Source organism: Panthera tigris, chromosome C2 (genome assembly GCF_018350195.1).
Source record: "Panthera tigris isolate Pti1 chromosome C2, P.tigris_Pti1_mat1.1, whole genome shotgun sequence".
Classification (NCBI taxonomy): domain Eukaryota; kingdom Metazoa; phylum Chordata; class Mammalia; order Carnivora; family Felidae; genus Panthera; species Panthera tigris.
This window is the reverse complement of record NC_056668.1, coordinates 15,751,509-15,767,209: the sequence shown is the minus strand read 5'-3', so window position 1 is coordinate 15,767,209 and position 15,701 is coordinate 15,751,509. Positions and strand designations below refer to the sequence as shown.

General features: G+C 40.7%; 1 protein-coding gene across 1 annotated transcript in view; it reads left to right on the top strand.

Moving 5' to 3' along the window:
• Positions 1 to 935: 935 nt before the first annotated feature.
• Positions 936 to 15,701, top strand: part of MAP3K7CL (MAP3K7 C-terminal like) — a 38,055-nt gene continuing 23,289 nt past the window's right edge. Inside the window, exons 1-3 of the mRNA XM_007075045.3 lie at positions 936 to 1,094; positions 1,600 to 1,653; positions 3,119 to 3,227. Of these exons, the coding sequence (XP_007075107.1) occupies positions 1,618 to 1,653; positions 3,119 to 3,227 (145 nt within the window). The 5' untranslated portion in view covers positions 936 to 1,094; positions 1,600 to 1,617. The remainder of the gene's footprint in view (positions 1,095 to 1,599; positions 1,654 to 3,118; positions 3,228 to 15,701) is intronic.

The following is a 15,701-nucleotide window of genomic DNA, read 5'->3' as shown; positions in this document are numbered from 1 at the left end:
CAGTACTGGGTGTCATCAGTGTTTTGGTTTTGACCATTCTGATATGTGTGCAGTGGTAACTCATAGTTGTTTTAATTTGTAATTCTCTAATAATATATGGTGTTCAGCAGCTTCTCATATGCTTATTTGCCATCTTTGCTGAGGTGTCTGCTCAGATCTTTTGCCCATTTTTTACATTGGGTTTATTTTCCTATTGTTTAAAGACGTCTTCTTATATTTTGGATACTAGTTCTTTTTCTGGTACTTATTTTGCAAAGGCTGTTCTTCCCATCTGTGGCTTGTCTTTGCATCCTCTTAATACTTATTTTTCTTTAATTGTTTAACCTCAACATCACCACCCAACTCTCTCAAAGTACCACTGACCTTCAGGTTTATAGCTATTAGAAAGGTTGAACAGTTCTAATGCTCCATTCCTTCTCCCCATTGACTGGTTTGGCGGTCAAGTGCACTTGTAGATGGGATCAAGTCATCAAGCCCATCAGTGGCTCCATCTCAAACCTCACGTTCTTAACCGGGATCGTTGCTGCTATCATCTGAGAGTTAGCTTGCGGTCTGTCCAAGTTGGCTGGGTCTTGCTGAGCTGATTGGAGCTGCCGACATTTTTGCTGACTGGAGTCATGCTATCTTTGCCAGTTTGCTGGAATAGACACAGACACCGATTGGGTCACGCTGAAGACATTCCTGTCTTGTGAAGCAAGTCTGTTTGTATTTTAGGTTTGCCAGGACTAATGAATTAAAACATTTGGACTCTCCACAACTTGCTGTTTATCAATGCCTCTGACAGGAGGAGGGTTTTCTTTTGCACTTGCTTTTTCTAGAAGCATGACAACATCCTGGCTGTTGGAGAGGCAAGGAAAGGAGAGAGGGGTTGTGGAGGGAAGCGGAACAGGAGGCCCGTGGGACGCGGGGGTCTGGGGGAGAGCAGGTAGCAGTGAGCTGCCCTGACAGCTGTCACTGCTCCTCAGATTGTCAGTGGTTGCTATGCAGCAGGTGCAGCCTGCCCTCTTACTAGGTCTTCACTCCACAAAGGCAACGACTGGCCAAGGCAGCGGCTGGCCCTGGATTACACAAGTGCAGACACTCAACTAAGTGAGGTAAGGCAACAGGTGTGAAAAGCGAACTAAATGCTCGGGGCACCGGCCACTGAACCAAAGCTCTGGTACAGCCGAGAGGAGGAATCAGTGGTCCATTTCCCCAGGCGGTGTGATGAAAAGGCAAGTTGCTTTAGGGGCTCTCCTGGCCGACACCGTGGGGAACTCAAAATCTACCCCACTTGGCTGTTGTCATCCTTCCTGAGGCAGACAGATGTTCTTGCTTGTGTGGAGGGGAGGGGCTCTAATGAGCTGTGTTTATCAATTTCATTGCCCGGCGCGAGAAACCTGGAGGCAAATTTTCACCTTTTGTGCTCGGTTTCTTGGTGCAGGAAAGCGTTGGGAAATGTAGCCAAAAGAGGAGGGCTTTTCATCCCTAGATGTTAGGATAAGATGGGTTGGTGATGGTATAGTGCATAACAATAAGGCTTTTTCTTTTAGCTGCAACTTTAAGGGGCTTTTTATTGTTTGTTTTGTCAAATTTGAGACAGTCTGTTCTATTCCCTAGGAACAGGTGGCTAACAAGATGGTTGATTCTAAGCAGAGGAGACTACACAGAAATGTATGTCAGAGCTAAGATAAAACAAATCCTGAGTCAAGTAACAGCAATTTCATATTACCCTTTTCTTACGTTGAATGTTTCACGTTATTACTCTTTTCTAACTTAAGACGACATGACTCGGAGTGCTTTATGGTTCACTGCTATTTGTAGTTTTAAATGAATGGGCCAGATATCATTCTAACTGGGTGATAAACAGCTGTGGGTTTTTCTCCAAAGCTGTACTAGGTGTTTAATATAAGCTTGTTCTCTTTCCATATACGGGGTAGGATGATTCCATATGTATGTATGTCTAAATATACGTGTGTGCGTATATAAATATACATATGCATTCGTGTCTGCTCTATAAATAAGCGTAAAAACAAAATTCACTGTCCTAGACACTATTTTTAGGTATAGAAAAGTTATGGGAAAGAGTCAGAAACCTTGCTATGAGAAAATGTCCTGGTAAACATTTCCCAGAAGCTCGCTCAGGATGGCAGAAGAGATGATTTATATTTTGCCATTTTTAGAGACGTTTTCCTTAAAATATCACTCAGTTTTTTCCTTAAAATATCACTCAGTACTCATGTACTGCTTACATGACAAGGAAAGCAGAGAGTTTAGGGAAGCATGATTAAAAATAGAAAAGTTGCACATATGTATTCAAATAATGAAGATATATGTATAACAATATCTTTTCCTTAGTCCCATTGAACAAAAATTATCAAATATCTTGGTTAAAATGTATTTGTGCTAAGTTCTATTATTATAACAAGGAAATATTCATGTATTTTTGCCCATCCTAACTCATCTGTAGGATGTTTTCCCATTCATTCTATCTTTATCAATTAAATGATAATTTAACACGTACATCAATAGAATGTTTTTAAGTTCTGTCTTTTGCTTGTATCATACGTTGTTAAGATGTACAATCTGAGAAGTGTTTCATGTGTTTACATGTAGTTAATTAGATATTCAAAGCCCGTAATGTTCATAATATAACTGTAAGATATTTAAAAATAGTCTTGGTGTTCTTGAAATGGTTCCGTGATACTCATTCTTTACCACTCAATAATTCAGGTCCAATTTAGGCATTTGAGTATGAAAAGCTAATCTAATATGAGGCTGTCTGATGCCCTCTTAGGACTTCTTCATCCCCCTCAATCAAAATAAAACATTATATCAGACCTTGAAGGGCTAGGGTTGGACCGGTCAGTGTGAAGGGGTACTAAAACAGTGAGGTGGGTGGAGATTTTGCTCTATCTTGTACATTTTATTCTAGGTGTGTATTTCCAAAACAATTCTTCTATAAGCCAGAAAAAGAATTTTACATGGGACAGGTGAATACTTTCCATGCAGGGGAGGAAAGCTAGGGACTAGGAGTATCTTCAAAATAAGACAGTAATGCTTACTAACTTTCCAAGGTCCTCTGAATATTTGAAGGACGACTTGGGTAAATGACAATGGCTCTCTTTTGTCCTTACAGCTGGAAGACCCAGGGGAAGGCCAAGGCTCAGGTGCCCACATGATCAGCACAGCCAGGGTACCTGCAGATAAGCCAGTACGCATCGCCTTCAGCCTTGATAATGCCTCAGGTACGCTCTGCCCCCAGGGAAAGGGTCACCTCTTAACCATCATCTTTTCCTGTTCCACAAAGGGTGTTTAAACATGCATGCCTGGCATGACCTAACGATGGGGCGTGTGATTTTTCATCATGTCTTGTTCGAGTGTGGCCTCCAGAAATGCCTCTGGTGATGCTTCCCCCATTTCCAATCCTCTGGTTGTTTTAGCACATTCCTTCTTCCTTTTTGCTTTCCCCACTTTCTTTTATTATCAAATACATGGAGCTATAACCACTTCTAACGATTCCAACGTATGTCATTGTTGAAACTGTGTGAGGAAACATTTATAGAAGTGCTGGCAGTTGGTTAGGTAATATAAAAATATCACTGTCCTGGTTCCAGCAGCATTTCCTGGAGCCCAAGTTCCAAATGCTGGTTTCCCACTGGTGCTCCCACACTTCCGGCTGAATCAACAGATTTCAGCCAGAGGGATGAATGGGACAGGTGAGACAGACCCTCTCGGAACAGTAAGGTCTGAGGTGAGGCTGCCATACGTAGAGCCCTTTGTCATGGCTCCCCTCAGTGGCCTCTTAACACACATACTGAATTACACCACCTATGATGGAGACCTCAGGTGGTGTGAGGTCACAGACGTGAGGAAGGGAATGCTTGGATCTCTTTCACTGGCGTAAGCCTTCTCTCTCAGTTTGTCATCTGTTAAAATCACGTAATCATGTGCTCAAACAACATTAGCATTTATACCTTGAGTCTTTTGAGGGCTGATCCTGTTAATCAATCAATCAATCAATCAATCAATCATCTATTCTTCTTCCTACAGTGCCACTGTAGGAATAATATTTTAAAACGTAATAATTGGAAAGGACCAAGTTTATCCCTAAAATAATGCAAAGTAAGGATCTGGGCTCTCTGAAGTCTGACATTACACAGCCAGTTATTATATCAAGTAATTACGGTGGTAGGACATGTGGCTCCATTTTCCTGGACTGTGCAGCCCCCCGTGGAGGATATGTTCCAGAGTAAGGAGAAGTGAAGCCTTGACTCTTCATCATCTGTTCTTTCGACCCTCTTCCCACGGTCTGCTGTTGTCCTATATCTCCACTCAGGGGTTGCCTTCAAGCGCAGGGGTAAAGGGAAATTCTCCCAATAGGCAAACCACTCTATCCCAACAAAGAAATGATAGTTAACATTAATTGCATTCCTCTTTTGTATTAGGCATTCACATGTATTATTTCGAATCTTTAAAATAACCATGCAACAGGGGCGCTTGGGTGGCTCAGTCGGTTGAGCGTCCGACTTCGGCTTGGGTCATGATCTCACAGTTTGTGAGTTTGAGCCCTGGATCGGGGTCTGTGCTGGCAGCTTAGAGCCTGGGGCCTGCTTTGAATTCTGTGTCTCCCTCTCTCTGCTCCTCCCCTGCTGATGCTCTGTCTCTCTCTCTCTCCTTCAAAAATAAATAAAAACATTAAAAAAATTATAAAATAACCATGCAACATAGGGGTGGCTGGCTGGCTGAATCAGTAGAGCACAAGACTCTCGATCTGGGGGTTATGAGTTCGAGCCCCACTTTTGGTATAGAGATTTATTTATTTGTTCCTCAAATAAATAAATAAATCTTAAAAAAAATAACCATGCAATGTAGGCATTAGTATTGCCAATTTACAGAAAGAGAACTTGAGGCCCAGAGACCACACTGTTAGTAGGTAACAGAGTTCTGATTTAAACTCAGGTCTCTAGACTTATGAATCTGAACTCTATTTTATATCACTTCTCTGAAAAGAAAAAGAAAAGTCCCTCCTGCTTTTATGCATTTCATAAGTGCAAGATTTTGAGGAATAGTTCATGCTTGAGTGGCTAGCTCTCAAGACAGGTACGTGTAAGCCCCCAAATCCAGGGAGAAAGAAGTATAATTTTCTTCCCTGTGACTGTGTCCCAGAACAAGTCTTATTATAGTCAACAGCCTTACAAAGACAGTTTTAGCGTATAAACTTGTTTATTCCAAGCAATATTATTGTATCATAATTTTGGACGAGACAAATAAATGTACCATTTCCTCGTCTTTATTTTAACAGAATTTAGTTTATCCACAGAAAAGAGCCATGCAGAGGTGGATCTTGATATTTGGGCCGCGTGAATAGACTCTTCCTTGAAGTACGAGACATACAGCTTGTCATTAATTTGCCACCACCCTTTATTGGCCCCTGACTGGGAGCTCTTGCATGTTTTGTATCAGTCAATTTAGATTGATCTGTTCCAGTCTTTCAAATGTCCCAGGAATGCCCACTTTTGAAATTCATGGTTGTTTTTTTTTTTGAGACGGTAGCTTCAAAAAGGGGTTGTCATTTGTTTCCAGTAGTGCCACAAAAAGATGCTTAGGAAGATTTATAAAGAAATTGCTAAAATTAAAATTTCTTTTCCCTTATGATCTATGTGTCCTTGTGTCCCTAAAAAGGCATCCAACTAGAGAATCCAGGGCAGGAATGGGTTTCTGTGTTTCTCAGCTTTTCTCAAAATAATCATCTGAGAGCCCTCGTCAAAAATACATGTTCCCAGGCCCTAGTCCTGTATATTCGCATTTATGCAGTGGGTACAGATGGAGGCCCAGGAATCTGTATTTTTGCATGCACATGAACTTGTGAGTGTACAGAAAGATGCTTTGCAGATATTTGGAGACACTCCCTCTGAATTCTTGAAGAAGGAGCATGTGGAGTGTCACAGTGAGTAACACTTGCCGTCACACACACTGTGCATGCCTTTTGAATTCCAGTGCATTCTAGACCACACATTTAGGGGGAAATAAAGGAAAACATCCTAGACTTCCCTTGTAAATGGGGGAGCTAAGGTGGAATTTTGGGAAGCATCTCCATATTCATGGATTTATTGCTGACGGGTATGCAGAGTCCATGAGAAAAGAGACATCCTTGCCTGTTAATGCATTTGTTCATTCTTGGGTGCCTAATACAGTTATATTAAGTTATATTAAACTTCTTGCAAGTTTTTGTATATTGTGCACATTTTTCTGAGATGTCTTGGTGTAGAGGTTAAGGGCATAGGCTTTGGAGTCAAGAAGATGTGGTTTCTAGACCCGTCTCTATCACTATTTCTTTGATCTTGGTGAAGTCACTCAATTTTGCTGAACTTCAGTTTCCCACAGGGGTATATAGTGACAATTCACACATTTATTGTAAGAATTAAATAACACTATATAGGTAAAACATTTAGCATAGTGCTTGATGCAAATTATGTACTCAACTGGTCCTTGTATCTATGATAATTGATTCTGGAGTATTAAGGAAAATATAAACCACTTAAGCAATTTTATGTCCCACCGATACCTCCCACATCTACTTAATATCAAGGTAGGGTTTATAGCATAAATGACCTGAGATTATTTAGGGACTAGTTATCCAATTGGTGGATTGTGGGTATCCCTGCCTCTCCTTTTATCAATGAGCTGAACTTAGTTTCTGTGCTTCCAGCCACCTTCCAAAGGTGGGTGAGATGTGCAAAAGAGGAGTGTTGCATGATCCTTCCTGTGGGTTTCATAAGGCAAAGAGATTTGGGGAAAAATCTGTGTCACCAAGAGCAGATGAGAACAGCTTCTTGGGAGATGTGATAGTCTGCCAGGTCTTGAAGATGGGTAGGGTATTGAAAAGCAGTGTAGCATTTCTGGGTACCAGGTATAAAAAAATGGGGGCGACACAACTTTTAACAATTCTTCTTTTTCCTGCCAAACAGAAAAGCTGAGCAAAACCTAAGAGTCAGGAAGAGCATGATATATTCAAGGAATAGTAAAATTCTCATCAACTGGAGCAGAAGTCTGAATGGAGGGAGAGTAGCATACCATTTAAATGAACCCTGCTTTGAGCCTTACATTGAATATCTATTTACATAGCCATAGATTAAAGTTAACAATATAATCCTGAAAGTTCAACAACACAGTTTGCATTTGATCAGAAACAATCAAGTGTCAAAAGTTCTTGAGCAAGGGAGTGATAGGATAAAAATGGTAAATGTTCCATTGGTGGCATAGTCTGGAATATGTAGAGATGAAAAAATGGATGAAGCTTTTTATAATGGTACAGAGACTGGGTACCTGGATCAGATAACAGAATGAGATGAGTGAATTCAGAGAACACTATGAAGAAAGAGTTGAAAGGACTTGGTGAGAGAGGGAGGCAAACCATAAAAGACTCTTAGATACAGAGAACAACCTGAGGGCTGCTGGAGGGGTGTTGGGTGGGGAATGGGCTAAATGGGTGATGGACATTAAAGAAGGCACTTGCTGGGATGAGCACTGGGTGTTATATGTAAGTGATGAATCACTAAATTCTACTCCTGAAATCATTATTACACTTTATGTTAATTAACCTGGATTTAAATAAAATTAGAAAATTAAAAAAAAAAAAAAAAAGAAAATGGTGGAGCCGGGACTCAAACCAAGGTCTCTTTGACACTGATATCCTTTAAACAATACCCCATTGCCCTTGGTGGGCTAGAAGCAATTTATTAATCCATCTCCTTTTGGATAAGTTGCATCCAGTACTTGATTGGAAAGAAAGAAAGGGTTATAAATGTAAATTTTTCTATCTCTAACAAAGTGTGCATGATCTTGCTTAAACCAGTCTTATGCTATGTAGCAAGAAATTGCTAAAGGACGGGATACTGGTAAAGCTTAATTCCAAGAAATTCTACAATTGCTTTAAAAAAAAAAAAAAGGACTTGGTGAAAGACTGGCCCTGGTGGATGGGGAGTTTATCATTGTTTATTGATAGCAGAATGAAGCACAACAATCCAAATAGACCCTGGACCTCCAGGAACTTAAATAAAGGAAGCAAGTTTTTAGGGGTACAAAAGCCCTTTAAAATACAATCACCTCTTCTAGCTTATCATCAGAACCCTTTGTTGATTAACACTTAGCTAAACATAATCTTGGAGGCATCAGTGAGTGTCTTTAATAAACTAATGATCTGATTGACATTACTTCCAAACTGGGAATTCCAAAGAGTTAACTTTCTAAATTGGGACATTCATGGAGTTAGTTTTCCCAATAGAAAATATGCAGAAGAGAAACATGAATCCCATCTCTTGGGTTATTAGAGAGTCACTGGCCCTTCTCCAATTGGAGAGAATTTAGAGTTGGACTGACATGAGGATTTCATGCTCATTACTTGAGAGTTTTCTTTATTTCAGTCAAGCTATGAAATCTGGTACACTCAAGCATGGATTTAGACCTTGACTTTGAGGTTCTTTTTTTGTTGTTGTTGTTGTTGTTGTTGTTGTTGTTGTTGTTATTTTTTATTTAGAAAGCGTCAAGGAGACTAGTATCAGCCCAAGATGGTAGCTTTCAACATTTTGTTTTTAAAAAATTCTTTCAAGCGAGGCACCTGGGTGGCTCAGTTGGTTAAAGCATCCGACTTTGGCTGAGGTCATGGGTTCCAGCGGTCTGTGAGTTTGAGCCGCACGTCAGGCTCTGTGCTGACAACAACAGAGCCTGGAACCTGCTTCAGATTCTGTGACTCCCTCTCTCTCTCTCCTTCTCCCGCTCATAGTCTGTCTCCTTGTCTCTCTCCCTCTCTCAAAAAAAAAAAAAAAAAAACATTAAAAAAAATAAAAACTAAATAATTCTTTCAAGGTATCAGAATTTTTCCTATCTGGATATAAATTAATCAGATGACATTTAGTTGAAAAAGCACAAGGCCCATCCTGTTGGTGTCTCTTTTAAGTAACACTATTCTCGCATATCAGGGTGTTTGTATGGAGTTGCTGAAATAGCTCCCATGCATCTAATTTAACCGTGTGACTGTCTAGTGTGCACGTGCACAATTGGTTCTCAGCGAAATTGTGAGGCAGGGAAGTGTCTGTTGTCATTGTTGCTTTCCTTCAACTTTTTCTATCTGTGATACCTTTGGGTAGTATTTCCCTCTCCCTCCTCCGGGCCCTAATGTTTCCGGTATTCTCTTTGCTCCCTGCTCTCAGTCCTTGTTCAATGCAAAGACTCGGGAAAACCTCATTCACACTAAGCATTAAATGAATATTGAGGTTAACTTTTTAAAAACAATCTCTCTCACGGTGTTGCTGTTGTTCTTGTTGTCGTTGTTGTCGTTGTTTTGGCATCTCCACAGGGGAGTCGGTAGGAAGTCAAGGATTTGCCTCCAGTTATGCCCAGCATGGACAGCACAGTGGGAGGGGGAGGTAATTGATTCCAAAGTCCAGTCAAGATGCTGCCTGGAACAGTGGTTCTCAAATGCCGCTTTGCAGACCTGGTCTGGCTTTGATGAAGTTTTCACTTGTCTGATGTGAAACAAAAGAAATAAGGGCATGGAATCCCCCTGGAGTTTTGCCAGCCAATGAGGTGAGGACGGCCTTTGGGGAAATGGTGGCTGGGAGAGACTTTTTGAGCTCTTTCAAGTCACCGTTCCCGACTCTGACCCGACCTCCAAAGCTGCCTCCACATGCCGCGACAACGAGCAGTTGAAAATCCCTCATAGGTTGGTGGCGGTGGGGGTCTCCTGTATTTACATCTTTTACAAAGCACAGAGCTGAGAACCACGGGAGAAACTTAATCATCAAATACTATAAAGTCAACAATACGGTATCTGTAATCACTTTGAGTTTGTTATTCTGATATCCGATGAAGGTTCTTTGAGATACAGTTGGATTTACTGGTTGGTATCTGTCCCTTGAGGCCACAAAGGCCAGAAGGGAAGTCAGTGTTTTTTGAGTACGTAGATGCTTCTGCTTGTATCATCTCATCAATTTAGACTGGCAACAACTCTGTGGGGAGATGCTATTCGACCCGTTTTACAGATGTGGACCATTGATTGGCAAAGGGAGGCTAAGTAACTTGCCTCAAATCAAGCAGTTAATAAACAGTAGGAAGGGATTCAAAGACAGGCCCTTGGGGCTGTTTTTCCTTTATTACCCATTTGGAGGCAGGGTCCATGTAATGAGAGACAAGCATGATTGTTTCTGAAAGCAAAGAACTTCCTCAGTAGTCATAGGCAATGATGGAGAAAGGTTAGTTCTGATTTGCTTTCATAGAGTGGGAAAGAAGAAAAGTTGAGTTAAGTTTTATTTGGTGGTGTGAATATACTTCCAACATATTCTTTTTGAAGCAAATGTTTCTTATAAGCTAAATAAGTAAAAATATTCTTATAAAAGAATAAATTGATAAGAGCTACAATAATAGTGACTAGATGAATGTTTCTAAGAAACATAAAACCTGTCTTTAAGCTGAATCAGATCTCTCTGTGTGGGGAAATATCATTCAGGCTATTTGATGTGTGATCTTGTTTGCTTCATTATTACAGGTACTGGTTGAGGCGATATGGCGATTACTATTAATTATAAAGCATTGGCAATCTGCTAGATATCATACCAAATCACTGCCTGCATCCATATCCATATCTGTACTTTTAATTTTATGGGTCCTGAAAAATCTAATGTGTATTAAATTTTCACATATCTAATGTTTTTTTTTTAATGTGTATTCATTTTTGAGACAGAGAGAGACAGAGCATGAATAGGGGAAGTTTCAAAGAGAGAGGGAGACACAGAATCTGAAACAGGCTCCAGGCTCTGAGCTGTCAGCACAGAGCCCAATGTGGGGCTCGAACTCACGGACCGTGAGATCATGACCTGAGCCGAAGTCGGACGCTTAACCGACTGAGCCACCCAGGCTCCCCTCACATCTCTAATGTTTAACAAGCAGGAAGCAGAGTTTCTAAAAAGCTTTTGAGATGTCTCAAAATAATGTGGTTCTCTAACAAGAACCAAGGTATACAGGCTTTTTTAAAAAAAAGTTTTTTGATACATTAGTAATGCGAGTTGGCAGCCTTATATCACTTATTTCTAAAAATAAAATATGAATCTCGATTTAGATTTAAAATGAAAGTACTTAAAGAACCTTCATGCCTAATTTTTTTTACTGATATTTCATATAGAAAGTGTTTGCTTTGATGGGGAAGTAAAAGAGAAACATTTCTTAAATTCTGAGTTAAATGAAGAAGGAAAACCCATGAGACATGAGGTTGTGGCTGCACCAGGGAAATCTCTCTTAACTGGCGTGGGGATAACTAAGTAATCAGAAGCAATGATTCTCACTCTGCCTACTGTCTGTATTATTCAGATGAGGAACAAAACCTTCAATGCCCACCATCATACACATATGCACATATTCACATACAGGTGCCTTGTCCCCCATTACCCCTTTGGTTGGGTTTATGGTGAAAGGAACGGAGAAAGTGAACCCAGTTTTATTAAGCATTTATTATCATTACTGATTATTTCCTAGGTGTCGGGCTTCAGGCTAAATGAATTGACATGTGCATTCCTTTACTAATAACAAGTTTTTGAGGCAGGGAATATCATGCCCATTTTGCAGAGAAGAAACTACGTCTCAAAGAGATTATGTGGATTGTTCATGTCAAAAGGTGGCTGACTTGAGCCCTACAGAGGCTTGTATTGACCCTCTTTGCCTTTAGTGGTTAGGAGCCTTCCCAGGCAAATGGTTCCAGGAAAATTTTTGCATGAGCCTTGGCACATGTACCCATTGCCCAAACTCATTTGCCTCTTAAGTGTGCATTTGTTCCTAAAGGATGATCTCTAGGACACTCACGGGCAGGATAGCTACACAATTTGCAGAGACATAGTGCAAAAAGTGTAGGGCTACTTATTAAAAAATGATTAAGAATTTCAAGTATTATGGATAGAACATTAAACCAGGAGCAGGGTCCACCAGAGGGAAGGGCTCTGTGTGTCTGCACAGACACATGCCCACGGAGCCAGCTCTGACTGCAGAGAATGCAGTCAGATGGAATGGATTCTGGACAAGGCTGACTCTTGGGTTTCTGGTTGGGGAGCAGAGTGGGGCTTGGAAGTGTCCTCTGAGGGTGGCTTATCTCTGTCCTGAGAGCTCCTCTGTGTGGAAATCTAGATTCTTCCTACCAAAGATCTGCCTCCAATTATGCCCAGGATGGAGAGCACAGTCGGGGGCGGGGGGGGGGGAGGTAACTGATTCCAAAGAGCAGTCAAGATTTTGCCTGGAACAGTGGTTCTCAAATGCTGCTTTGTAAACCTGGTCTGGTTTGACGAAGTTTTCACTTCTCTGTTGTAAAACAAAAGAAATAAGGACATGGCATGAAGTGTTTTGGTGTGTGTTTGCTTTTGTCTCTAAAGCTAAATTTATCCAATATAATCGACACTCTTCTACGATCATTTTTGTCTTCAGATTTGGGGACTAACATGTTCTCTCTGTCATAAAGAGAAGCTAATGATAGGTAGTTATTTTGACTCATTTTCACTTGCTGAATAAAAATGTGGACACTCTAAGGCGCGATTCCAAATGTTTTGAGGAACATTTCACTGTTGCATGAAGTACAAAAGTCTGGGAGCCCATGGACCAGAAAGTGAAGAAAAGCAGAGTAGTATAGAGAAGAGCCCCAGGCTGTGAGTCACCCCTTAATCTTAGGAGACTCCTTTCTTTTGTTGGGGCCCTTATCCTTTGCTCTACACCGAGTCCTGGAGCACATGATAGCTTAGCCCCATTCTCCAAAAACTCTGACCCCATGGCCTCTCATTGCTAAATAACAGTGAGGATTTGGACTTACAGTCCCACTTGGTCCCATGTATCTTATTCATGGAGAAACACAGAGCGGACAACTTAAGGAAATCTGAAACAGAATAACCTCAAAGGCAACTCAACAGCTGTTCGATAGATGCTGAGGCGAGCCCATAATAAAATGTACTATGGCATGTCATAATGGTTGGAATACCAGTAAGAAAGTTCTATCTTAAGTTCCATTGACTTAGTCTCATTGTGTTTGCAAAACAGGCAGTGAACATCTGCTTATCAAAAAAAAAAATCCCTTTAGATTCCTTCCCTTATATTTTATTCTTTCAAAATTCCTTAGGATACATTTTACTTCGTCCATTAAGCCCACTGTGGCATTTTGAAAATGAGTTATTTTTTTAAATAATAACACATTAAAGATTATGATAAAATGATTTGCCAATTTAGCATACAGCCTTAGTTGCTGCCCCACCCATAACAAGCATTCAATCACTATTTGGTAAACAAATGTATTTTAATGCAAGTATACTTGCATTTTGATTTTGTCACATTATAAGCATGGCTAGTAAACTGCTTTCCTTTAAAAAAAAAAAAGAAAAAACAAAAACACAAGCCAAACTTGCCAGAGAGAGGGTCTCTTGCATACCTACTTCACCGTCTACTTTGTTCTTCTGGAATCGTCAAAACAAACTTAACTGCTCTCAGGAACTCCGATCCAATATCACTGTCAAAATGTTTTACAACGATTTGGCCAAATGTTTGTGGAACAGCTGTGCTACTAGTCTGCCTGAGTCATTTTCCTTCTTTCCTTTTGGCCCAATCCTGTGATTCATCATTCTGCTTTTAGAATATTTGCCTATTTTTAAAACCAGTCAAAGAAGGCAGCCACTGTTTGAAAGTAAACACACCACACATCAACTCAGGGCAGCTATGCAAGCAGCTTCACAAGCCCTGAAATTTCTGGCTGCAAGGGTGCTAGCTAAACCAGATGGCATCAGGCAGTGGAATACAGGACCGACTTTCAGACTTGGTTGTCTCCTTACATCTGTCTTTGGTTTTCTTATTTCCGTTGCCATTTCCTGCTTGAATTAATCCAACTTGAACCCGTTGTTTAACAAAAGTGTTATTTTTATTCTGCTCGTCGTTACGACGTCCATTACATGTTTCTATGTCAATTAATTAGACTTTGTTTTCAAACTCAAGAAATCCAGTCTGAAACGTTATCTGCAAAATTATCAGCATGGTTACATAGAAGCGCCATGGTTTAACTATAGATAATGACATAGATTTCTATAATACACTTTATAAATTCTGGGTCAGACCAGTATTTGCTATTTACTTGACCATAGTAAAGCAATTGAATAGCTTTCTTCTTTTTTATGATTGAGCAGGAAGGAGTGTGACTTCACATGGAGGAAGGTGGATTAAATCCCAAGAAGCCTTGAGCTCCATTCCTGGCTGTCTTTTGGAATTCTAGAAGGCACTGTCTATTCTGGCACTTTATAGAAGTGGTTTCTCCTTCTAATGAGTGCCTGTTCATCTATGATTATTCGATGCCAAAGTATAATATGTTCCCATTGACCTGTGCCAAATTGCTCTGGCCTTGAACTCAATGCACTGACATAATCAAGATGTCTGGGTCTGGGTTATTGATGTTTTATTGAAGTAAATTTAAGTGAACCTTAGACCGAAATCAGTTTTAGAAACTATAGGTTTTATAATGAAGGCTACCTGTAAAGGATCCATAGCAACAAGTGAATATTTCTGTCTTTTGTCCAATGCTTTTCAGATGAAGGGGTGTATTTAAAAAGCCACAGTATTTGTCAGAAGTCATTCTGAGTAGGAAGAGAGTACTCAAAAGGGCCTGAGGATTGGGGTGTCCTCTTGATTCAATCCTCTAGGCTGCAGCAAGGGTCTTGGGAGCATTTCTCCATTTCTACTTCCTCTGGGAAGCTGAATAGTGTTAAATGGGAGTATTATTATACTACACTTGACTAAAATATACCAGAGGCTGTTAACTGCTGTGACCCTTGAGGTGTTTGGCAGAGGCAAATACTATCCTTGTTTGAATTATCTTTCTGGTAATTCTCTTTGATGCCTTCAAAGAACTGTAATGCCTGGAAGCCAGGAGCTTCATTTTGCTCTGGACTATGTTATCGGAGAGTAGGGAGAGAAGACTTGTTTCTGCATTGGGTATGGCCCATATCACTTGCTCTTGTTCAAACAGAACATCACATTTTGGGACGCCTGGGTGGCTCAGTCGGTTAAGCGTCTGACTCTTGATATCAGCTCAGGTCATGATCTCACAGTTCATGAGTTCAAGCCCCGCGTCGGGCTCTGTGCTGATAGCTCAGAGCCTTCTTGGGATTCTCTCTCTCCCTCCCTCTCTGCCCTTCCCCCCGCCAAAAGAAACATTGGAAAAAAAAAAACCAAAATAACAAATAGAACGTCACATTTTTATAAACAAATTTGGTTATGGTAGTGAGATTATAAAAGCCATGATATTTCCTTTCTTTGTTATAATTTAAAACAGATTTGGCTTTTAAACTATTCTTTTTAATGTTTATTTTTGAGAGAGAGAGAGGCAGAGCACAAGAGGGGGAGGGGCAGAGAGAGAGAGAGAGAGAGAGAGAGAGAGAGAGAGACAGAATCCGAAGCAGGCTCCAGGCTCTGAGCTGTCAGCACAGAGCCCGATGCGGGGCTCCAACTCACAAACTGTGAAATCATGATCTGAGCTGAAGTCGGACACTTAACTGACTGAGCCACCCAGGTGCCCTGGTTTTTAAACTATTCTTAGTCTATGTTTCATTTTATTCTCATAGTCAGCTGCCCTGGGATAGGTGTTGTCAACATGGAGGGGATGGGAAATGAATGGCCCCACAGAGCCAGAGTCTGCCTGGAGACATGAGGTCCTG